The sequence below is a fragment of the Accipiter gentilis genome, chromosome 18, assembly GCF_929443795.1.
Source record: "Accipiter gentilis chromosome 18, bAccGen1.1, whole genome shotgun sequence".
NCBI lineage: Eukaryota > Metazoa > Chordata > Aves > Accipitriformes > Accipitridae > Astur > Astur gentilis.
In genome coordinates, this window is record NC_064897.1 from 16783990 (window position 1) to 16810182 (window position 26193).

General features: G+C 37.8%; 1 protein-coding gene across 12 annotated transcripts in view; it reads right to left on the reverse strand.

Annotated features, from left to right (window-relative positions):
• The window catches only part of ERC1 (ELKS/RAB6-interacting/CAST family member 1), a 305485-nt gene that overhangs the window by 85570 nt on the left and 193722 nt on the right, over positions 1 to 26193 (reverse strand). For all 12 annotated transcript variants that reach the window (XM_049822647.1, XM_049822646.1, XM_049822644.1 and 9 more), the window contains one exon: positions 20550 to 20710. In XM_049822647.1, coding sequence (XP_049678604.1) covers positions 20550 to 20710 — 161 coding nt within the window. The remainder of the gene's footprint in view (positions 1 to 20549; positions 20711 to 26193) is intronic.

The window sequence follows — 26193 nt, forward strand, 5'->3', positions numbered from 1 at the left end:
AGAGCCCATGCTGGAGCAAAGGAAATGGGTGAGAGGGAAGGAGTGGCAGAGAGAAACTATGTACTGACCATACCCCATCCCATCCCTCACTGCATCGCTCAGAGCGTTGAGTAGAAGAGTCCGGAGTGACTGAGTGAAGTTGAGCATAGGAAATGGGGGAGGAAAGGTGTTGTTTTATTGTTTGTTTCTCACTACCCAAATCTATTTTAATTGGCAATAAATTAATTTTCCCCAAACCAAGTTTGTTTTGCCTGTGACAGAACCAATATGCCATCTCCCTGTCTTTATCATGACACATGAACCTTCTCATCCTATTTTCTCCCTCTGTTGTGTTGAGGAGGGGGACAGAGCAAGCAGCTGGGTGGGAGTTTGGCCCTTAGCCAAAGTTAACCCACCGTAGACATATTTTTATGTTCAAACACTAGCTTAGAGACTTACTTTTAACACGAGAAGGTAAAGTCTCATTGGAAGTAAGCCTGCACATTCACATTCCAGAGGTGGCTTTTAAAGCTGTAGGTAAACTTCTAGCTATGAATCAGGGCTCAGAAGTGGAGTGGCTTAACTTTTCAGGCTGGAGGAGGAAAAGATCAGCTTTTATAAAAAGAGGCCGATTGCAGTCACGGGTATCATGAAATGTGAAGAAATGAAAGAACTGTCAGCGTGCACCCTGGCACAGAAAGAAAACTGCGTTGGATCAAGCAAGATGCAGCTGTGCCAGCAGGAAAGATCAGGGGCACCTGCTCTCCAAAATGAAAGTCCCAAGAAGCAATGAACCACAGCAGGGAAGTGCACTCACTCAGTTTACTTTTTACCCACTCTATGTATTCAGCAAGGAAATGTTATTCTTTAAATGCTGCCTCACCCAGCACCTCTTCCATGAAATATACTAAAAATTACAGTGTTAAAAACTTAGCTTCATTTCTAATATGATAGAAAGATAGAACAATCAACTTCTCAGTCTTAACAAGTACTCCATTTTTTTTTTTTTGCCAAAAACATTTTCATGCTGTCTTTCTTCCTACTCAGCCAAAAGCAACAGTGATTTTGGCTCTATGCCATCACTATAATCAGCGATACCAAGAAACTTAATCACAATGGCAGCAATGTCAATAAAGCCCTGGAAGAAGCCAAAGAAGTTTCTGTACAGCGTTATTCAAAAGGAAATGCTTCCTAGGCTAAAGTGCTTCTCTTTAGCTCTACACAATGCTATGAAACATGCTCTCACACTATTCACATGCTTCCTGCGGACAAGCAGCCACCTTGGTTTCTGAGGACGATCTTCCAGAAGGAGAGAAACATTCCTAAACGGCAGTAAGAAACTAGAGCAGATTAGCATGGTTACTGGGCGGGATCAGCCAACTTTGACACACCCTGACTTGTCAATATAATCAAAAAAGAGAAAGGGGGGGAAGAAAAATACAAAATGGAGTGAATGAAAAATGATTTCTGGGCAGATAATTACTCAGTATTTTCTAACCCATCATCAAGTTTAAAAACAGTGCACTCTGGTTTCCTTGAGAGAAAAAATATGGGAAGCTAACTATGAATGGGCTGTGAAAGTCTGGTGACATTCATCAATATATGTTGCTACCTAGAGCACTAAGAAATACTTCTAATCAAGATCTGTTTTCTCTACTTAATTTTTTGTTATAATATATAGCTCTCCTAATTCTCCCAAGAATCAGAAGACCTTAACTGGAGGCTATAAACCCACAAAATATTGAAAACTGAAAGAGACATTAAATAGAAGATAAAGCTGATTGCCTTTATGCCCAAGTCTTGCATAGAAGAAATCTGGAGATGACTTGATTTTTTATGCAGTGGCTCCCGTTTCCAGAGTCTGCTTCCTCACAGACATTGTACAAAGAGAGAGGAGGGAGAAGACAAGACTCAAAGATAACGTGATGAAGAGGATATCAGTATCATTCTGAAGTGTACATGAATAGCTGTTTTTCTATGGAAAAAAAGTCTATTGTGTTCTCTGCATCAAAATGGTTTATATTTTAGGCATGAATAGTAGGCACATATCACAGATGAGTGAATGGTCATAATACAAAATAAAACAGCAGTAGTATGTCCTTATTATGTAATTACAGAACAGGTGAGAAAATTGTAATTCTGTTCAGACAAGCACGTTTGAACCTGTTGCTCTAAATTATTTTGGGAGAAATTTTGACAATACTGATCTGATCAAAACAAACAAAAAAGCCCATTGCTGTGACAGATGCAAGAATGCCATTTGATAACCTTCCATCCATTCTATTAGAAGAAAAGGAACATTTAAAGATAGCATGGCTAGAAGATTATTAGCAACTTTACTCAACACCACTGCTGGCTTTATTTGAGGGAGACTCTTGAGAAAGAGTTACACGTGGATAGACTACTTTCTGAGATTCATTAGTGGGCAGTTATCAACCACATCTCATTTTACCCTAAATGGGGTAGCTTTAGAACAAATATCCTGCCCCTCCAAAATAAAAGAATGAGAAAACAGATATATTAACATAATTAATTTGAAAACTATGAACAACAACTATAACATGCATGAAAGACACTGGTTTCTGCTAGTCATAAATAACAGTCCATGATGCTAACTCCTTGCTACCTCTTCCAAATATATCAGGTTAAAAATAATTCCTTCCTCTTCTGAATCATGACATTCACATTACAAATGAGGCACTGTGAAAAGACATATTCCTTCGGTAGCGATGAAAGTTAAGAGCCCTGACTGTATACCGTATGTTGTGCACTGGTACAGCTAATAAAGCGGAGTAGTTCACCAATTAAGAAAGGGCAGATCTAATCCAAAAGTGGTTAGTTGCTCTGACTGTATAAGCAGGACTATTTGCATCCCCATGTTTTCCTAACATTGCTAAAGGTCTATGTGAACAAGGCTAATGAAGTAAGAATTTCTGAAATTCCTGAATTTCTTCCTGTGAATGGAGGGGCATATAAAGACATCAAATAAATTGTATGAAAATATTTGCTTCAATCTGACTGCTAACAATTAAACAAGCAAATGAGGTTTTTAAAAGGTCTTTACATGATTCCCAACATCCCTCACATCCAATCCCACCCATTATGAGTTGTTGTCTTTTCTCAAGGTTGAAGTTACTTATTTTTCCTTTTTGGACTGGTTTGTACCTACAAAATGTATCACTGCAATTGACATATGCCACCCCATGAATGCAGACATTGTTATAGTCACAGAGACATACTTATGCAGAGACAGTTTGGGCCTATGGGCTTAGGAAAAGAAGCTATATCAATTTAAATCATATTTATAATGACAAAATTGCATTCAGTCTAAGGGTTGTACTAACAACTGTGCTGATTTAGCCCTTTCTGTTCAGACCAGAAGGGCGGTAGATGAAGAAACACCTTTTACCATTGATTAAAGCGTTGATTAGACTATGCTATAGTTAAAATGCTATAAAAAAAGTCTGTGTATGTAGCCCAGGTCTTACAAGGAAGTGTTCTTAAAACATTTATTTCTTGAAACACAAGGTTTCAATCAACAGCCACCGGAGACTCTGGGGTCATGATCTTCCCTGTACGCAGCTCCCTCAGAGTTCTGCACAAAGGTCAGAGAGGTTTACCCTCTATGAATGAAGTTGCCTTCCAAACACTCTGACTATGGCATAAACAGTTTCTAACCCAGCTTGCAAAACTCTTAGCTTTGTTTTCTAAGAAAAAGACAAACTCTTACTAAGATATTTCATATTCATACTCTCTGTAGACTCTTTACAAATTAAAGGCCTGTAAAATCTTGAATCTTTATTAAGTCTGTCAGCAACAAGTAAGTTGAGAAGAACACTATATGTTAATTTAAGAAGCCCATTGAGTGCCTACCTTGTATTTCTCAGCTATCCGACTCGCTTAAAGTGCTTCTTACACCTTGATATGCTAGTATATCCCTACTGTGTTAGCATATGCATATAACGAACACTTATGCTTGGCATTAGCTGGACTTGTGTCAAACATAAAATATTGTGAGGTTACAGGGAATCTGGAATACATTTTGATGAAAGATGGAGTTTTAAAGTAAGAAAAATAACACTTTGTAGCACCTAAAGCAATACGGGGAAAAGACAAAACAATGCCTTTATGATGCATCTGCAAATCCTGATTTGAATACTTTAAGGATTAATTGTTAGGGTCAAGAAATGTTACAAAGTGCTGCCAAAAGTCAGAACTAAAATGGAAGAGTTATCTTCTGCAGAACTTCAGATGGTATTTTAAAAGAAGTTACATTTTATTTTGCATTTGATAAACATTCTTGTTTCTGCCATTGCTCCTATTTGATTGGGCTGTCTGGTGCCTGAACCCTACAGAGCTGCCATGCTGCAAGCAACACGATACATATTTCTTTTGTATCTGCCAGTGATAGGTTACATTACTGAAATTCGTCCAGGAAAGTATACCTGTTAATTTTGCTTTAGATGGATTCTATTAAAACGTGAAAATCTTGGCAAGAAGAGGGGTGAGACTTGCCCACTGTCTGGGTCCCTTTCCCACCCAGCCAACAGGGCAGACTTTTTAGTTCATTATCACCTCATCAGTGCTCCTGTCAGCTGCCAGCAGTGAGAAAGGACTAAGCCACTCACTAATTCCTGGCCTTCCCGCCTCCACCGAAGCAGCAGTAAATCCAGAACAGATGGATGCTCTTTAACCCTCTCAATCCAGACACCTACTTTAATCAGTCTAATCAACGCACTCAGAACAAGGAATGACTGACAGACGCAGAATGGCGGAGGGACCGACCTGTTGCAGCTCAGACCCGTAGCAGAACACACCACTCCATCGCCAGTGCTCTGCTGATAAGGGAGGCAGCTGGCCAAAGGCAGCAGAGGACTGTCAGGTCCAGAGTAGGACAGACCTTCTATCGAAGAGGAGGAAGCAGTGGAGGAAGGGATTATGAAGCAGCAGCAGATTATTAAACATTAAGACCTCACCACAAGGATCTCATCCCATTACACTAGCTATGAATGAAGACCACAAGGCATTTACTCCACGCAAAGGCAGCTTTTGGTTTTGCAACCGAAGTTGCAGTTCGAGGCAATCTAAGAGCTTGCCGTCACAGTCTTTTCTTTCCCAGGACACAAGACGTAAGTTTCAAACCTTGCCTTGTGTTGTCTGAGACTTAATGAATTGCCATTTCAGTGCACCAAGCCAGCAGAAAACTAACTCCAGAAAAATGTGAACATTTTATTGCTAGGTTAGTATGCTGAATTAGTTCAGTGGAGTTTCGTGAGTGCCAGATACAGTGTAAAGGAGGAACTGGGAGCGGGGTGCAGGACCAGGTGGGTCAGTACCTCAGCCTGCTGTGCAGTTGGAACACAACTCCTCACGTTCCTGAGAACGTATTTTCAGTCTTTGCTTGTACGCTGCAGAGCACAGCTTCATTCATACAATAAGGTAGAATCAGAAATTGCATGTGAAGTTTAAAATGCTTCTTAAAGGGGATTTTACTGAATCATAACATCAAGAGGAACTCTTCTCTTTATTTTCATATTCATGTATTTCAACAAGGCCTAAACAACTGTGTGGAGAACATGGCTAATTACAATATTCAGAGAGAAAGAAACTTTTTTTCTTTAAGATTCTCTGTGTGATTTTGTTTTCCTTGACCTGCTGCAGAAGACATGAATAAAGAAACAGTATTACAGTCCTCTGGCATCTCAAATAGTTTTACATACTTAAAGGCTTAAAGAAAACCTTCACTGAGTTATGAGAAACATACAGGAGAAAAAGTAGCTGTATATTCCGTTTAGAGCTTAGAAACTTTATAAAGTGACTTGGCTAAGGTAAAATTGCACACCTAGAACAATTTATGAATGCCATTTAGAATGACTATATTTCAGTCTTGCCATTCTGGAGCACCTTGTTTATAAAAAAGAAAATACAAAAAGGAAAAAAAAATCAAAGAGTAGTAACAAAATGATAGTGTATTTGTAAAACCAAAGTCTAAGTCCCTGGAAAATTCCAGAGTGGTGGCTCTGAATATAGATCAGCACATGGCATGAATTATTAGGAGCACTGACACAGCTAAATCATCCTTCTCTCAATCAGGCTGCTTTTTAACCTCAGCAGTCTTACTTGTGTGATCGGAGCTTCTCTCTTTTGTACCTTTTCTACATGTATATGAAATCCTGTTATAAGGAGCTAGATAATAAAGAAGAGAAATGCAAGAGTCAGTTAGCATCTTGCCCTGTATCATGTAAACAATACCTCCTGTTTACCTAAAGGCCTAACTGAAACCAGTTTCCTGAACCCAGGAGAGGTTGATAAGCATGATGTGGAAAACAAAGCTTTAAAAACAAAAAAAAAAAAGTAATTAATTTCACCACTTCTACAAATATTATTGATTAAACAGTATAAAGACCATCCTGTCCCTGCATCTTTCATAAGAAAATTGTGCCCTTCTCTTAGCATTTTAATTTTTCCATTGTAAGCCATACACTCAAATTTTAAGCTAAATCTGTTAGTTTTATTCACTAATGCAATTAATTTAGTGCACATCTTCATTCACAAAAATGGCTTTCCACATATCATTTGTTAAAATTCATAATATTGCTCCTTAGCTAACACTGGCCAACATTTGCAGGATTAGAAGGTGGTTCTGGAATAATGGAACAACCAGCCTTGTGTGAGCAGGAGAAAGACTGTTTCGGCGGTTGGCCAATGAAACCAGACTCCCAAACACCTTTAAGGACAACTACAAAGCTTAGTAACTACAGGAAAACTCATTCAAAGCTAGGTTTTTCTTAAGTATGACTACAGTAACAGTCAAAAAGACAAAAAACATACATAAGTTTATTCTAACTGTGAGATAGAGTGGGAAAATATTTGTGTATGTGCCTGTTATAATTCTGTGTGTTTTCACTCAAAAAGATAATCAAGGACAGCAAAATTATCTAGCAAAACCAGAAAAAAAATGTTAGAATGACATTGAAATATCTATTGTTCGTTCTTTGTTAAATAATAACATACTTAAATTACATAGAGTAATTTATTATTATTTTTTTTAAGTAATGCAGTTCAGTCATGGAACAAGCTATCAAAAACACTATAGCATCCGCAAAGTAGAAGGTGAAAGTTAAGAGTCAGCTACTAGCAATATTTTAGGAATAAATTATTCTTCCACAATATGAAAAAGAAACAACTTATTAAAAGACCCTTTCAGCCTCAGTGATTATGACTAGCCTACAGTGTGAAGTGGCTTGACTGTGAGTGTTTTGGAACTAACCGTTCCAAAGCTTTTAGGAAAGAATGTGATCTGAAACGTCACGAGAACAATGACTCCTAATCCCAATGAGCCTGGGAAGCACTGTGCTCCTGAATAAGCAGCAGAGGACCTTGACCGAGAACATGACTCTTTAGAGGGGCCAAAAGAGATGATAGAAGTTCAACTGAAACAATGAGGTCGCACAGCATAGAATATGTTTACGAAGTCACGTTTGGGGATATTAACACATTCGGCATCACTTCAAGACGACCTCTGTCAGTGCTGAGAAGCTGTCTGACCAGACTGCAGTCTTATCTCTCTAACTGATGCCGATGGGAATTGTGATGATTCAGTTGTTCTTCGTGCCTGCTCTGGGATTTCATTGACCAAGTAACGGTTTCTAATGTGACATCAGGTGTCCCAGGATACAAGAGACAAGAGGCCAGCAATGTGACACAATATATGGAAGATCCATGCCTTTCTGAAAAGGCACTTGGAGATCCAGTGGGATAAGCTAGTGCACCTGAAATGGCAACAGACTCCTAGGTTCAGACAATGCAGTGCTGCTCTCCTTAGAACCAACAATTAAGCCATGAACAGGTATCTCAGAGCTAGGAATGAGCTCCTTTCTCACCCAATGTATATCTTCTGTGTAGAATGGTAGAAGTCTTGAAAATGTTTCTTGGAGTCAAACATAAATCAGAGATGGTCACTGGTAGGCAGAGAACAAGGTTCTGAAGGCCAACCAAACAAAGAGGAGAAAGTGAAGACTTGAGGAACACAAAAGATGGGAAAGAACCTAGCTGTGTATCTCCCGGTCTCTGTCCTATTCAAAACAATTTTCTAGCATGAACAAGAAAACTAATTTTAATATTGCCCTTTAAACAATACTTCAATAACTGTCCTTTATTCATTTGCACTGGAACATAAACTGTATGTATGGCAAAAAAACCCCAAACAACAACTCACTTCCTAGCAAATGAAATCTTATATTGGAGTGCAAGATACAGTTAAACAACTTAAGCTTTGTCTGGAGGTCACTCTGCTACAAGCAACCCAGATGATTTTTTCATACCATTTAAATTTATCTGTGGTGAGTTTTCCTTATCCTTAAATAAGATAAATACTTGGGGTTTTTTCAGAGGAGTATTTTGAGAATTAACATGGCATTTGTAACTGCTTTAACATTCACAGATGGAAACTGCTATATAATGTGAAGTATCATAATGAGAACTGAATAGCACAGCATAAATTTAAACTATAGAAGGCTGAATAATTAAAAAAAAATAATAAATCTATTCCTAGAAGTTTTTTAAGGTCATGTGGAGACAAGTTATTGTATCCCAATTTGATGAGCAAACTCCTCTTGTTCATTAAAGGTGTAGGTGTGTATTTCGAAGTTCCAGCAGACTGCCACCAAGTTCAGCTGGAAGAGCTGAGAAGGTAATGAAATACTTCCACTAGACTATCCTAACTCTTACCTCAAATCAAAACACACAGTTAAGACATAAACTAGAAAAATGTGCAGCACATGAATTGCAAAGAGGAATGTGACTTTTTTTTTGGTGTGTTCCTTCAGTTAATATTTTTAAAGGACTTTTTCTAAGAGTTGTAGGGTTTCCTTGGGAATAAAGCAACTGAAAAGGTAGATTTTGTACCTCACAATGCATGCTCCAGACCAGCCATATCAGTATATAGAATAGGGATGAAAGTGTAACTGAAAATCTGTGACGGCTGGTCATGAGGAGTCAAATTTTCCATCTTTTCCAAGCAGGCATTTCCTGCTGATGGTCTGCTGATTCATGTACAACTGCTTCAAAAATGACTTGGCAGTGGGAACAGGATAGAGCAACTCCTTTTGAAAGAAGAGTTGAGGGTTTTATTCCATGCCTCATACTATAACTTGACAGTTCTTAAACAAGTATTCCTATCTTGCAAATATATTGTTATCATTAAATCACTCATCTGCAAAGAAACTTACAGAGCTTATCAGAATCTACAGAAAATTAACTGTACTTATATATAAAATAAAAATCACTCATACTCTAGGGAGGTCAAACAAAACACAGGTGGTGCATGCACATTGCACACATGTGAGCTTCTGCACCTGGAAAGAGTGTAACAGCAATTGGGCTAAGGTAGGTGTACACTAAAACCCATGTATTTCATTATTAGGACTCACTAGTGTGAATAAAGCATAACTTACTACACTATTTACGTATTAGTTCCACTTTGCTATTTTATCAGTTAGTAAAACAGAAAATGAAACCAGAACAGATATCTATTAAAAGATAATGCATCTCCCATGTATGGGAATAAATCTTTGATGTTATTCATATCACTGAGATGAAAAATAGATAGTTGCCCAGTGTAATTTCTGTCCCTCTAAAACTATTTTCATTAAAGGTCTTCAAGTTCTGCTTCAGAAGCAGGTAACAAAAGAAGAATTTCTTACACTTAGTTGTATTTAAGTTGCACTGAGAGCATATTTGTCCATAATATGCAACAAGAAATTCAGTATTCGTATAAATAATGTACTTGAGACAATGGACATGTATTCATACAGATCACAAAGGCATCTGGAGCACTCTGCCTCCCCAAAATGAGGGCACAAAATGTATAAAGAAAGGTTTTGTCAGCTGCGGTGTCTCTAGGCATCCCTGACTGTACTTTTCAACTTCCCACACAGAGGAAGTGCTACCCCCATGCTCCATGTTGTAAAGGAGGCAAAAGCTACAGCAGCTGAGACCGCTGGAGTGAAGCCTTGGTGAGAGGCTGCTTGAAGGGGCTGCGCATGACTACAGTGCATGACTCTAGTACACAGGCTTCTTCTGTTTGGGCCAAATGCGACGTTGACACACTCTGCAGCTCAGCACCAAACACCTTCTCCATTCTCCAACAGTTTACTTGCATTTCTGCATACGTGCTGGTTTCTTTTGGCTCCAAAGGCAGCTTCACCTGCAGGGTTTCATTTTTCTGTTAGACACCTTGCTGTTGAACTTCCCTTACTGCACAAAAGAACTTGCTCCAGTGCCTCTTTCACAACACCTTCTTTGTAGTAAACGAAAGCCTTAATAATTATATTTTGATTGCAGAGTTGATTAATTCTGACTTTGTTTAATTTGCGACCTTTGCTGAGATCTTTAGGGCTGGGAATTAGAGAGCACACTGTACCACTGTACTTTGGACACTGTGGGTTTGCCAATTTGTTTCATGCCTCATTTGTCACAAAACCTATGAAATTATAGTCCAAAGCCAGCTTCATATTTTTCAAGGCAAGGCAAAAATGTATTTGTTTTTGTTTTAAATTAACATCTCCTGGCTAAATTAATCTAGTTTTTCAAACTCCAAACCAAAGCCCTCACTAACAATGCGAATCTAGCAAGTGAGACAAATCCAAAGATCAGCTTAGCAAAAGAGAACAGATTGCTTCTCTCCAATTACAGCACTAAAGTGGCAAGATAAACATACTCAATTTTAGCTATAGACATATCATAAAGGAAAAATGAGGGTGTAGAAAGCATCTGTATGAGAACATGCTAGAAGAGAGAAAAAAATGAAGAAGTATGTATCTTATATGCACAATATTTCCTATTAAACATTTGTGTCTCAAATATTGAGAGAGTTAAACCCCTACAAACCTAGTATCTTCAGATTTTAATTCCTGACATCACTAAAGTTCTGTGGCCATGGGTGAACAAGTCACTTCATGTTTTTGTTTTCAGTTTGCTCCTTTGAGGAACAATGATAGTATTTCTCTGTTTTTATAAAAAGGAAGACTTTGACATGTAAGTTGTGTCAATGAAAAGAACTAAACTGCAAAGTGCTCTTATTAATAGTTGCATTATTAATATTTTTGAAGAAAATGTGGCTAGCTGAGGTCATAAAGGCTTTTCCAAATATCAGATTATATCCTTGGCATTCTTTATAACCTAACCAGACCTAACCCTTTCAGATTTCCTGCCTATTGAGGCCTTGAAAGGCAGCAAGAATTTTGCAGCTACCTTGAACCAACAAATTGAATGACGTTTAATTCTTTCAATTAAAAAAAAAAAGTTTCCTTTGCATGAAGAATACTCAAAATTGTTTACCTACAAGAGCAAAATTTCTTTTTAGAAATTGAATCTGCTAGCCAAAGTCAGTATTAACAGAGAGAACCAAGCCCACATAATGTGCAGAACAAGCTAATACATATGATACATATATTTTTACAAGACACATTTTTGGTTCTTACAGACATTCATTAAGGGAAGTATATGACCTGTGCTGAAGAATCACAAAAACCTGCAAGATAACACCATCTCTATACTCAAGCTCATCTAGTCTGCCCCGAAAGCACGTTCAACTATATTTAAGCTATTTGTGATATGTTGGTGTAATTTGTCTGTAAAAACCTGCAGGGAACAGTATTCTACGGCTTCCCTAGAACCCCTCTTCACCTTACTGAGATCACTTTGAATCCTCATCTTGTTCTCCAAAATACCTGCACCCACCATGGCATTTTGGCAATACATATCCTTTGGCTTGTCAGCTGCTTCATTAATGGACATTCTGAACAGTGGCAGACTTGGGAGAGACCTCTAAGGAAACCACGTAACATAGGTTTCCATTTTGACAATGAACTACTAACTATTCTTTTCCAGCTACCTGCTTATTCACTTTATAGTAGTTTAATCAGGAATATTATCCCTACTTTGTTGATGAGACAGTTCTATAAAACAATGACAGAAATCCTCCCTATATCAAAACATATCACCTCTACTGTATTACCAAAGCTATGACTTGGCACATGGGGACACCTGGTTGATTTGTCATGATTTAGTCTCAACAAATTTATGTTCTCTGTTACTTAACACTTTACTATTTTCTAAGCATTTCCAAATAATATTTTTGTTCATTTACTCCAATAACTTTCTTGTAATTGAAGGCAGGCTCATGAAATCCTTGGCTGCTCAAAGCTACTTGCAGTAGTCGTCTTTTCACAACAGTATCAGCGGCCTTAAATCTTTATTCATGACATTAAACTAAATGATCAAACTAGTTGATTCCTAAGATTGTACAGAAAATACCAGTTACATCATTTAATTTAACCTCATATGCAAAGCTTGATTCCTAGATTACCTAGTGGAAATAAACTAGTGTGATCCTTTAGTTTTCAGTGTTTTCCTGACATCAACTTTAAAGCTGTAAAATGCTAGCAGACTGAAAAAGAACTATGGGTTTACAGAAAGCTATAGCTGTATCTATTCAGTGCTTGAGGAAAGGCTGTAAAAGGGGCTTTAGGGAACACCAAATATGACACTGAGTCAAATAATGTTTCAGTCCTCTCTACAATCCTATACATACTAGTTCCTAGTACCAGGAAAGAGAGTTCTCTATCCTGCAATCTGCCTAAACTATAACACTGGATATTGGACTGGGGAGAAGTGACTCAATAGCAATGACAGCATTGCTATTAAAAAGAAAGACACTTAGAGACCTTCAAGAAAGACACTTTTACAGTGCTTAGTGTCATCTTTTAGGATTTCTAAAGGAACAGTTCTGGTCAATTTTCATGTTTTTAACTCCTGTTACATGTAGTCACTTGCTCTGCACACAACATACCACCAGACAACCCAACAACATACCACCAGACAATCCAACAACTCCCAAATCCTCTCACTGTGGAGTTTTCCATAGACTTGCAAATGGTGCTTTTTATTTTGCCTAAAAGAACTCAAAAGTATTGTTTGGGAAGGGAGGAAACCAAAAAGATACACTGAATATTCCCATACAGTATAAAGACAAAGACTGTAGGGACTGCCAACGACTTGACTAATTTCTCCAATTTTTCTTACACAACTCCTACTTGTTGTCCTCCAGGATTGTAGGGAAGCAATTACTTGCTTCAGAGGTTATTTCTGTAATTAAAGCAAATTGACCTGACTTTCAAAAAGGAATTTCTGTTCAACTCCAGAAAACAGTCTGAAGTTAGACTTTGCCTTGCCTACACCCTGCAAAGCTACAGTGTGATTTTAAAAACAATAAAAGAATGACTTGCATATGCACAGTGGCCATATGAGCACATCTAACCTTTGAGATTTCCCTCCTTGTATTTTGAACTACGTTGACGATGTCCGGATGGGATTTACAATGGCTCAAAGCTACTATTGTTCACACTACATTAAATCTACAATATATGCAATGAGATACCATAATATTTTCACTTGGAACTTCTATTAACCCACAACTTGACTGTATTTAATGAAATATGTAGTGCTCACAGAGTTGATTTATATGCATTACTATTTACAGTGCACGTTTATAAAAGAGGAAAAAGCACCCTAAGGAACTCATGGTTCTTTTGACTTTAACAGAAAGTAAAAAGTGCCTGATTTGGTTTAGCTCAGTAACACCCCTGGAAGCCCCAGAATCTTATAGCTGGATTAGGGATGGCGACAGGAATCACTGATGCAGCTGAAACAGCTAGCATAGGAAATGTACTATTGCTACCAATCCTGAGTGAAAACACTCCTGCATATTTTAAAACAAAAATCACAGTCATATTTGTGTTTGTCATGTATAGAAATATATAGAAACAATAAAAAAGGCATGCCGAAGACCTGGAAATCTATTTTTGTCAGTGTCGTTCTAGAAATAAGTGGAGTGGAGGATTCATACACCCATGGGGAAATTACACAGATTCTCTTGAACAGATAACACTTTAGTTCTGACAGAACTTCTGAATGTATTTAATTATACAAAGAGTATTTTACAATATAGTAGAAGAACCGTGTTTTGTACTGGAAAAGGCATACAGAATTAGCTAGCAGAAGGCGGTATATTGGTACCCTTAAAGCTATCTTACAAGCAATCTGTTCTGTATGTTAGCCAAAATAAAACCATCACTCTCTCCATTCCTCTACCAGTTTAATATTGGGTTAGCTGAGTAATTATTACTAGAAAAAAGCACAATTCTTGTAATTCTTTTATATAAGATGATCTGCATGCAGGTTATGGTAAAAACAAACTTTTCCCAAAGCAACACCCTTTGGGCAGGAAGTACATGGGGGCAGTAATGACTTCCAAGAAATTATCTTGTGCTGCACCTGCTAAGTGTGTTTGCAATAATGAACTAGCAACCTGAGAAAAGACAAGAAGGGTATTCATTCACTAGTGCTAGGATTGTGCAAGCCTAAAAAATTTATACATTTTAGTACTGTGTATATGTATGCCAAGATCTCTACTGATGAGATCTTTCACAGCAATTTATGTAAGAATGCTGTAATCTATTAATAGAAAAGAAAAACATAACAAAACCTGTGTGTTCTTAACAGTGAAGCTATATGCTATGTTTTTCACATTTTCACTTAAAAGAGGTCTAATTTCCTTTCACCATCTAGAAAACTATGTTCCAAGAACTACTGAAGGGATCACTTACACTAAACCCAGTCCCCGGAAAACATATCCAGAAGAAAAAATAATCTCCCATGGAAAGGAACGGAAACAAAAGTACAGTGTAGCTAAATTCTCAGCAAGTTAATGACTGGACCTCCTTTTCCCAACTCCTCCCTACAACATTAATAGTCTTAGAAATTACCAAGTGGAACAAACCCCTTTAACACAACCTGGTGCACTTTTCAGCAGTTGGTCTTGCTTCCAGGCCGGTCATGGCTCATTAAGATAGTATAGTACTTTCTCTCTGCAAGACTCTTCTCGGGGACCATAGAATTCAAGATAAAATGAGATACGGAGGTTTTATGACAAGACAGAACAGGACTGTGACATACCATGCCAAGATTTTAGTACCTGAAAAAGCCACACAAGAAAAAGTTTTCAAGGCAGGTGAAGAGTAAAAACAAGCCAGTTACAAAAGATAAACATAACTTCCCAATACTTAAAGAAGCAGAGTAAACCACAACAATCTAATTCTTTGTGTGCTCATATGGGGCACCTTATTTACATAGCTTTGCTAAAGGATCACTTCTTTGCTTGGCAGTTTATCTTCCTGTGAAACTTTGAGATTCGAGTTTAATAGCTCTCTCACCTAGGTGAATCATTTGACTGACCAGTTTTGTACTGCTGCCCATAAGTGGCTTAAGCTTTTCTGCTTATTTCCATGACTCAGGACATCTAGTAGCCGTTGCACTGAAAACGAAGCGGCAGGCTGTCTCTAGTGCTGCCACAACACTGAGTATCTCAGAGCGCTCAAAGGCTCATCGACAACGTAGGAGGACAGAAAGGATAACAGGCTTCATTCCTTAATTGCCAAGAGAAAAAAACGTGCAAAAAGGGATTGTGTTTTCTCTCAAGCTTTCACCTGAATTAAAAAAATAATAGCAGAAGCCACCAAACTTGAAGGTAACCGAGATCGACAATTATATTTAGGAATAGCCTAATGTTCCATTACAGTGAGAACTGTGCAGTTAAAAAAGAAAAAAAAATTCTGGCCTTTCAATAAACTTTAGCCTTAAAAGACACACAATATATCTACGTGCTGTATTTCAGCCTTCCTATTGGATTCTGTGTGATTCACTTGAAGATTAAAAATAGTTCCAAGGTCAGTTTATTTCCAAGTATTTAAGCATAAAGTCTGTATTTTTCAGTAATTAGAAATGGATAATTTTTCACATTTCAGACTACTGCAACTGAACTTTTTGCAACTTAAATGTCAAAATCTAAATGGGTGACCATATATAATTAAAATAAACATATATAATTATATATTTTATGCTTGACAGTTATAAAGGACAAAACAATGGTAACAGGATATTGTTGGGTTCATTTTCACTGCATGCCCTGAAAAAGACATTTTAAAGAAAAAAAAAATAAAATCTGAGCTTATAGAAGAAAAAAAGGGACTGACACAGATGCTTATGTTCAGCTTTGCCCCAGACAGTAAATCCTACAGACATGGAGTGCCCCCTGTGGGATTTTAGCTTATTTAATTTCACACAAAGTAATTATAGAGGTGCTTTGGTACCATTGCTGCAATCACATGATGGCCTGATATACCAAATGGCCCATAGACCTTATAGTTCAGTTCAAGATGATGAAGAGTTTGCATTGGGCCTAGAAAGCCATACCTTGCAGATGCAAGGTTAACATATTAATACTTCGTAGCACTGACAACAAATATGAAGTGACTTCAAACTATAGAGACAACTGTTTATACTCGTAGAACATATACATACTTCTGCAACTAGGAGTCACTTCTCCTCCTATATGCATAAACCATAATTTCTCTAATGACAAAAAAAAAAATATTCTTTAATTTCCAGGAAGACAATTTCTGATGAGCTGACAAGTTATCATTGGATGGACATTGATATTTTTTTTTCCCCTGGTTCTGTTCACCATAGGTGCACATAACCTGAAATATTTTTGTTTGGTTAAACTGTTTGCTGTGTTTGAAATTACTTCACACCTCATTTTGGATCAACTGAAATTACTTTTCTGACAAATAAACTATGTGCCAATTAATCAGTTTCTTTTGGACTACTTTCAATTTCAACCTCATACTCATACCTCCAGACAATATTGCTTTATTGCTGAGAGGATGAACTCTTCAGAAGATAAACAACCTCAGCTTCCACTGACTTAATTTTCAGTTGTGACTGTTTGTGTGCATGTGTTCGTATTTTTCTTATCTGATAGCCAGAAAATGAACACATGGACTTATCAACCATCTACCAAATATTTTTCAGTGACTTGCATATCATGCAGGAAAACTTTAGCACAGATAAGGATGAACAGTCTTCCTGCATAGCACCACCTAGGCTGGCATCTTATTTTTCATAGTAGCCCTCATGTAGCTCTCAGCAGGCCTTCCAACTCTGAGATGAAATAAGGAAGGAATACAATAAACAGGTTCATTAAGCTACACAGGCCTGGTTCATCTCTGATCACTTCCTACACTCCATATCAAATGAAACACTATCTGTGGGTTGTATTCATGTAATTAGAGACTACTGTGATAAATATTCAAAAGACCACTCATGTAAAGTCACATAAGAAATCAAAAGACATTTTTTGACAGCTTGATTTTGAAATATAAATTATGTTCTATTTTAACAATTCATTAGTCTGTAATATTCTTGGTTATTTTTAAAGAAGAAAGAGGATAGTAAATTATTCTTGGACAAGTAATAATCTTTCTGTTGTGTGCCAGCAGGATGAAGGATTCAACTCTGAAGCGCCAACTACGTTATGTAAGTCTGCATCCCTTGAATTATAGGGCTGGCAGCAATCGCAATTAGCAGGAGAAGGCATAATTCAGGAAAGGGCTGTTGGACAGTTTTCCAGGTCTGAAAGAACAGATTGAGAAATGCTCCAACTGGGACTTTTCAACCCCAAAGCAGATGACTAGGAAGAACCTTCTGGTCCTTCTGACCATAACAAAAGGCCTGCCTTGTCAAAAAAAAAAAAAAAAAAAAAAAAAAAAAAATTTCTTCTCTACATGCAGACACAGTGTCTGTTCCCCTTCCCTGTAAGTGCAGTGTCCGCTGCTACAGTTTTGGCAACTGCATGAGCTCGGCCCCAGATTAGACTGTTTGTGCTCGGTTATTTTCACACACTGCCAAAATTTGCTGACAACACCAGGAGAAAAAAAAGGAAAGGAAAACTGGTGATTTTCAACAGTTTATAACTCAGCTCAGCCTAAGCAGGTTTTTATGGGACAAAGAACAGAGATTTCTCTGTAGACAGCACTTTATTCCTGCCTAATTTAAAAGATTTGCTGTGAATGATGGAAACATTAGAACTTCTAAAAGAAAACATAACAAAACAAAAATCCTAGCAGTTCACTAGTAATTTTTTACAGTAGATCAGGTTTGGTGATATAAATAGAGACACCATTATCTACCTCTCTCATAATTATTTACAACTAAGTTTTTTAAAAAAGAAAATGAAAATATTAGACTTAAAGGAAGAGGGCTTCAAAATATGTAGTATTTCTTTAAGGAGTGAAATTTCTTCCTTGGAATAATTCACACTTGAGCTATTCTAGTACAACAGTATTCCCTAAGGAGTGTGAAACGATCTTCTCAGGGTTACAGAGTCAGTAGTAAACACAAGTTCTACTCGAAGAAACAGTATTTTAAATATATATTTTCCATACATAATAGCTAACAACTTCCTATTAAAACCCAGAGGTAACTTTCTGGAGTCCCCTTGTTGCTTTAACACTTTATTTCAGTCCATATCTAGAATCTCCTAAAGCAGCATTTCATAAGCTATTTTTCTTGTATGCTCCCCTGCCCCATTAGCTGACTGCAGGGCCCAGGCTGTTAAACTTGCACCTCTATCAAATCTCAAATTTAATCAGTGCTGCTTTTGATCACCTCAAACTTTTCCTAGTGAAGCATGCCCTTATACTTGGGAAACAATATTGCTTTACTGTGTCTTCAAACAGCATCTGTACAACAGCTATTGTTTTGCATTAAGAATACCAAAACCAGCTAGCTGCTTCACAAAATTGAGCACTCATTCAATTACAGTTATTTTTGAGTTGAAATAGTAGGAAACGTTTTAACAACACTAGAAACTCTTTGAGAAACTAGAAAACAGATGACAAGAGTGCTTTTCATAAAAAGCATAGACTGGGAAAGTAGGGCAATGAAGAATATACTGGAGTTTCTGTATATAAATATGAGATATTTAATTGACTGTGAGTCCTCAGTAGAGACTTGTTTGCAACAGAGCCTCATGGTGAGGGTGACTTTTTGAAGTTTGGATGCTTTTGGCAGCTTTATAGAACTTTAAGACAGACCAGCTATGACTAAAACATGCTCAGCTAGTTAACTATACAAACGTGATGTTTTTTCCATGTTTCTCTCCATGTGCTGACAGCATTACCATTCTCTCCAGCGTTCTTCTTCCTTCTGAGGTACAATGGATCTACCAGTTTATGCAGTTCCTGATACTACATTTCAGTACAACAAGTTTCCAACAATAACTTACTCAGCTAAGAGAGGTCATCATTTAGAAGAAGTGAGTAGTTATATTAAAGGCTGCAGACCTACACAATTCCAAATACATTTCAGGATATACTGTACACTACGTGTACATTTTAATGAGAAAGTTTGGCAGAGCAGTTTGGCAGAAGAAAGTACTGCCAAGTGATTGGATATGGGATATATCTCCAGTTGCTTTGGATTCCCACATCACCTTAAGAGCTATTCTTCCCATCCCCCAATACACCAACTCTCAAGGCAGTCAAATTTATAGCTCAATAAAATTTTTTATTAAAAATAAAAAGTGTGGCTTTTAAACACTGCACTCTTCCAATGTCCTTATGCCAGGTCTAGATCAGAGTGTTGTAGCTGAATATGAAGCTGGGGAGGCTTGATCCACTTTATACAGCCCTCCTAAGTTAGAATTTCAAGATCTAAGCCACCTCTCTTTCCATTTTGTAACAGCTGTTTTTCTATCCTTTCATTAAAAAAAAAAAAAAAAAAAAGAAAAGGAAAGAGACTAGCGTAGAAAAGTTAAATAAATAAATAATGGCTCACAAAACCACAGTGGAGGAACCACTGCTGGTCCTGCCAATAAAAATGTTCCTTCTCTTCAGGGCTGGCTAAACAACTGAAAGTGTTTCTAATGAACTGCTGGCACCACTATCCATCATTGCACTAAATGGATTCATGTCTCCCTAAACTAAGGATAACTATTTATCTATAATGCATGGTCAGAAATTAGGAAGTATTTAAGCCTTAGAAGTCTAATTCCTCACTTCTCCCCACCTCCTCAAAGCTTGGTTTTATTCAAACCTCCTTATGTAAAGATGATGAGAGAAGCCTGACTGATAGAGAACTTCAAACTCTGTTCCAGTGCTTATGAATCATCCACGAGTTTGAAAAATACTTTAGCAGACCAGACATCTGCAGTCTGATTTTAGCATTACAACCACCTGACATTACGTTTAGCTCTTCCCTCTCTCTTTTTTTTTTTTTTTTTTTTTTGTCATTTGTTACACTGACTTGCATCTTACCTTAAAGTATATTATAGGCTACTCAAAGCAAGATAGCACATTCATAAGACACACAAAATAATTGAGTCCCAATAATTGTTTAGGATCTTTGAAGATGCTATTGTGCAAATAACAGTAGTCTACTGCAAACAATCAGAAGGAAGACATGTTTTTCAGATCTAACAGAAGTGTGAAAGTCATTTAGGTAATCCCTGGTCAGAAGTCACTTCTGAAGGCTTGACTGATTACTTAGATAGCTGCTATCTACAGAGACATATTCATTCAATGGCTGGCTTTAGAACACTGGGGATCAGAGGAGAATTCAGAGATATCAGTAAAACATGCCTACAGACAATGAAAAGGAACACTTACTTCATTTCCAAGACTTCCTCCAAATGTTTCCTTCTCTCAGCTCGTAGGTTGGTCAAATGAGTTTCCTTCTCAGCCAAAGACTGTTGTGTAGAGGACAATTTTGCTTTCATTGACTCCAGCTCTTGCTTAACCTTCTCCATGGCCATCATCAACTCTTCTACCTGAAACATTTTTGGGGAGGACAGGAGGAGAGAAAAACAGTGTAATGTGATCGACTGGAACTTACTAAATGTCACAACTAAGTTGGAACACAAAGGTTACCAGTGCGTGTACACTGCGTAACACTTCTGTAGACTGGAAGCATCATCTAGTGCTGTGGACAGTACATCTACACTTGACTGAAGCAACATTACAGTCTGTGAATTAACATAGTATGGTCACTGGAATGTTACCATTACAATACCAAATTACAAATCTTCAACTCTTCAGTATTTCTATTTTAGAAAATGTACCATGAAGATAAAAGGATGGCCTGTATATATTAAAATCATCCCACAAAAATGCTAGGTATTACATGGAATACATCAATAATGTACCAAAAGGATAAAAAAACCTGTTTCTGTAAATGATGGATAAATATGCACTTTAAGAACAAAGGTAATGTTTCCAAAACAGGGAGAGGACTGGGTTCCCATGAAGAACAAGCTATAAGGCAATTCTCCTCAAAGTATCTGTTTAACAATACTTACAGGCATGTTTTGTGATTTAGCAACATAAAAGATATTTAAAAAGTTGCTGATAGCAGACTACAGCAGAACAATGCTCATATCTTTGGCAAATGGGAGAGGTTCAGAATTAATAAGACTAAATTCTAGCATAGATATTACACAGATGAACATAGTCATATTTTATTTTGAACTTGGTGCAGGTTCTGTCTCAGCTAAAATTTATCACTAATTGACATGCAAAACCACAATAAATGCTCGAGTATAGCTACATGTAACATACAAAAACCTCTGGATGTTCTTTTAATAATTTTTTAATAATGCTTGATAGCACACATTACTTTCACTGACTTCTTCCATATAGATTTTCTCTTTCTATCACAATCAACTGTTCATAAACAATTTTATAATGTGCTTCAAATAGGAGAAACTCAGATGCTACTGTTGCACATAATCAAACATTTGTATAAATTTAGCATGACAATACAGCACTACATAGCATTTATATCCCTGCATAACAACGAACTTGTGCTCCATCCTGGAAGTGAATTACTGAAATTATATTAAGCTCAATTTCTACTTACATGTTTTTACAAAGACAGTTGGTCACATCACTCACTATATAAGTGCTGGAGGATGGAACATACCACCCCTTGCTTTAACAAATCCCGAACTCCTAAAGGCAGAGCTAATGACTCAGGACAAACACGGATAACGAGATTGGTTTTCTTCCTCAATCAATGATAGAGCAAGAAACATTGCAATTCAGAATTAGCACATTTATAAAAATCAAGCATAGACAACATGCAGTGTTTACTGCAGAAAGCCTATCTACTCCCACTCAAATGCAGCTGAAAACAAACATTCTTCTTATGCCCAGCAAATTAAGAAAAATTTAAAATATATGCAATTATCAAAAACTATTCAAAATGTACAGTCAAGAATTCATCCAGTAATCAACAGACCGAAGGAGAATTTCGGTGACACATAGTCCAAACTGGCTAGCATGCATGTAATGACCAAACTTTTCCTCTCTTACTAGAGTTTAGTGTGCAAAACAAGATCGGAAAGTCTGTCAATTTTTAAAACAAAGTGAAAACTCCCTAAAATGAAATAGAGAAATATATCAGTAAAGAGTGGAAAGAAAAACTGCAGAAACGATGAATAGCAAAAATACTACTAGGATGGAAACCGATGCCTTGAAAGAGAAGAATAGTAACATGCTGAGGAAGTGAAGGTGTGCTAGTATATCAGCTTCTACCTCCTTTGGGTGGACCAGAATTACTGACATAATAAACGCTTTCCTTCAAACAGAGGAGAAAAGAGGCATGCCAACTACAAAACCTTCTGCTTATAACAGAAAACAACCTCAAATAAACAAGGCCCCAGCCAACTGCAACAATCAAAATGGCTTGTGTCAATCTGTCAGCTACCAAGATAAAACAATCTTTGAAGCAACACCTTTTCCATAATCAGGTTTGGAAGATTTCTGACATCCTTCATTCCATTCCCATCATCAAGATTTGTGACACTAACACTGAAGGACTGGTTTGCTTGATGCAGATCTGTAGCATAACAACTCTGTGCTGTTAAGAAGACACAACAAGGCTAGAGGCCGATATCTAGGCCAAGGCTCCTAGTGCCAGGTGGCAAGATCTAACTCTGCAAGAGTACTTTGTAGTAGTGGTTTTTGCAGGTACTTAACCTTTTTCTCATTGCTCTGTTTGCTAATTCTTCTAATTTTAAGGTTATATTCTGTACTTTTGCAGGTTAACAGAAGATTGATCTAATAACGTACTAGGAATGGCTGGAACGCAACTGGCTTTTAAACTGTGCTAACAACTTAGTTTATGGAACTGTCATTACCTTCCATCCTCTCCAGCAAGTACCATTTGTCATGTGATTTACTAAAGACAAAACTCACTAAAGCAATGATCACTGTATTCACAATAAAGATTTCACTGTTCAGATTCATCAAGTTACAGATACTCCATGGGACCATTTCAGTTAAAATTCTACAAAACATAACATTTTATTTTGCCGCTTATGAATCTTAGTGCAGGGCTGTCTGTATATGTCTCAGTAAGCAGTCCTGTGAGAAGCAACACAGGAATATTCACTGGAAGCAAACTGCTTGCAAAGCACATCTAATTTAGCCTATACAAAAAACTTCAAATCCACCCTTGATTCCCCCACACCCCCCCCAAGAGCAGCTAATTATATAATAAAGAAAAAATATTTGCCAAGAACCAGAGTTCTCGGCATGCTGAGACATTTTCAGAGACATGTTGTTGACATTTTCAATTTAACTGCAGGTAAGCTTGTGCCCTGTCAGTTATAACTAGAAAGTTTCCATTTCAGAAGGTGTAAAGGGTGTACTCTTGCTCCTCTTTTCTCAGATGATAGTATATAAAGCAGAGTATATCTTTGACTATCTATGACTTACCCATGACCCAATTCTCTGTATACAGGCCTGAAAGCTCTCAGTGTATTCTGAGCAGGATGGATCTGCAGAGAACTTAAAAGGAGACTATTTTTTTCACTGTTTTTAGGCCTTAAGTGACCTGACCAGGTGACAGCTTATCTTTAAGGAAGAACAGGAAGCTGAGTGAAGTTTCCATTAGAGGAGAGAGTTCCTGAGAAACTGAACAAACTATGTGAAAGAGGACAAACTATGTCAATTAGATCAGTATGGGATTCACAGCAGCAGCACAGGGAAATGTCAACACAGGACAAATTTTTTACATAGTAGTACATCTCCTTAGAAAGCATGGTGGAAAGAAAAGGCAATATAACAGGATAAGTTTATCTACCATGTCAGTGGCAGCCTGTAAAGAAATAGAAGAAATGATGTAATACCAAAAGAATGAAGCCCTTTTCAGGAGCCCATCTACCATCTTAACCTCCCTGCTCCCACAAACTCTAATTTCAGGCACCTCTAACTCAACTGTAAATCTGAAAACAGGCTGTTGCATAGACATACAGTTGCCACATTATCTCCAAGTATGTGGTGTTTCCAGCAAGCTTTTGTGGCCATTGGGTAATGTGAAGCCAGGAACTTCCAAAGAGCTTGGTCAAGTTCCCCCCAAAGTCAGTAAAAAGACAGTAATATTGAGAAAGGGACTGGATATGCAAAATATTAATGAGCCTGGGCATCTTAATGAACCTCCGTACTAGCTCCTGGAAAGATCACTGATGATCAGGATAGGCAAGCTCAAATTCCCCCCTCTTATGTGAGAACTGATGCATTAATGAAAATTTCTGAAAGACAGTAGACATTTCAGGCCAGGAAGAAGGCTACATCAACTGATGTGGTTGGTATTGGTTGCCTCTTAAAATGGGAGCCCAAAGACTCTAATACCTAAGGTCAATCCAGACAGACAGGCTAACTAAAGCAGCCTCAGGATCCCCAAACACTTCAGTGTGTTTAAATTACAATCTAGTGGCAGCTACCTTTTCTTCCCATTGTGAACTTCTTCTTCAGTGATTAAGGATCACCTGAAGAGAACTTTTCTATTGGACAGAAAATTAAAAAAGGCCTCCATAGCCCTCTCTGGAAGATAGTTCTGGAGCTTAATTTTCTGCTTACACCTTCTCAGAGAGGCACAGCAATTCTCGGTCATCATCCAAGCAACAAATGCATGATGAATGCTGGTAACATGATGTAATTCACTGCAGTGGTACCGTGCAAAGATAAAGGGGCAATGGAGTCATCAATATGGGAAAAAAAAAAAAAAAAAAGAGCAAGATGGTATGCGCTTGAAAAAACACTTACAGGGGCAGAGGATCTATTCTGAAATAGTGACCCGTGCAATCCACATTTATACAATATGTGCATATAAAGAATGAGGAAAAGGCTAAAGAACACCCTCCACAGACACTGCAAAGGAAAATTTTCCAGTCTCAAGTGACAGGATATGAATGCATCCATAGTTCAAATGTATATGACTGGCTTAAATAGTATTTATTAAGGATAGCAAATCAGTGGTATACTATATAAATAATGTGTAGATTAACAATCTTTGCAGAAGAGACTGCATTTCTCTCTGTTATTCGTTTTTTCATAGAATGTTTTGTGTCGGAAAGGACATTTCAGTATCACCTAGCCCAACTCTCCTGCCATGGGGAGGGACATCTTTCACTAGATCAGGTTGCTCAAAGCCCCATCCAACCTGACCTTGAACACTTCCAGGGATGGGGCATCCACAACTTCTTAGGGCAACCTGTTCCAGTGTCTCACCACACTCATCGTAAAGAATTTCTTCCTTATGTCCAGTCTAAACTTACCCCTCTTTCAGTTTAAAACCTTTGCCCCATGTTTTGTCACTACAGGCCTTGGTAAAAAGTCTGTCTTTCTTGTAAGTCCCTTTATATATTGAAAGGTTGCAATAAAGTCTCTTCAGGATGAACAACTCAAATTCTCAGCCTTTCCTCATAGGAGAAGCGCTCCAGCCCTCTGATCATCTTGGTGGCCCTCCTCTGGACTCGCTCCAACAGGTCCATGTCCTTCTTATGTTGTGGGCCCCAGAGCTGGATGCAGTACTGCAGGTGGGGTCTCACCAGAGCAGAGTAGAGGGGGAGAATTACCTCCCTCGACCTGCTGGCCATGCTTTTTATGCAGCCCAGGACACGGTTGGCTTTCTGGGCTGCAAGCACACATTGGCAGCTTGTGTCTGATTTTTCATCCCCAAGTATCCCCAAGTCATTCTCCACAAGACTGCTCTCAATCCATTCAAACCCCAGTCTGTACTGATATTGGGTATTGCCTTGAACCAAGTGCAGGGCCTTACACTTGGTCTTGTTGAACCTCATGAGTTTTTTCACTGATTCAGCTAAAGTTTTAACCATCCAGATGGTCCAAGGTGTCGGGGGATGCAACAAGTCTACGGAATTCCTGACAGTTCGAGAACAGCACGACCTTGAGCAGCTTGTAGTATATCCTTGAGAAGTCTGGAAAGATCCGAGAAGACCAGTACGAA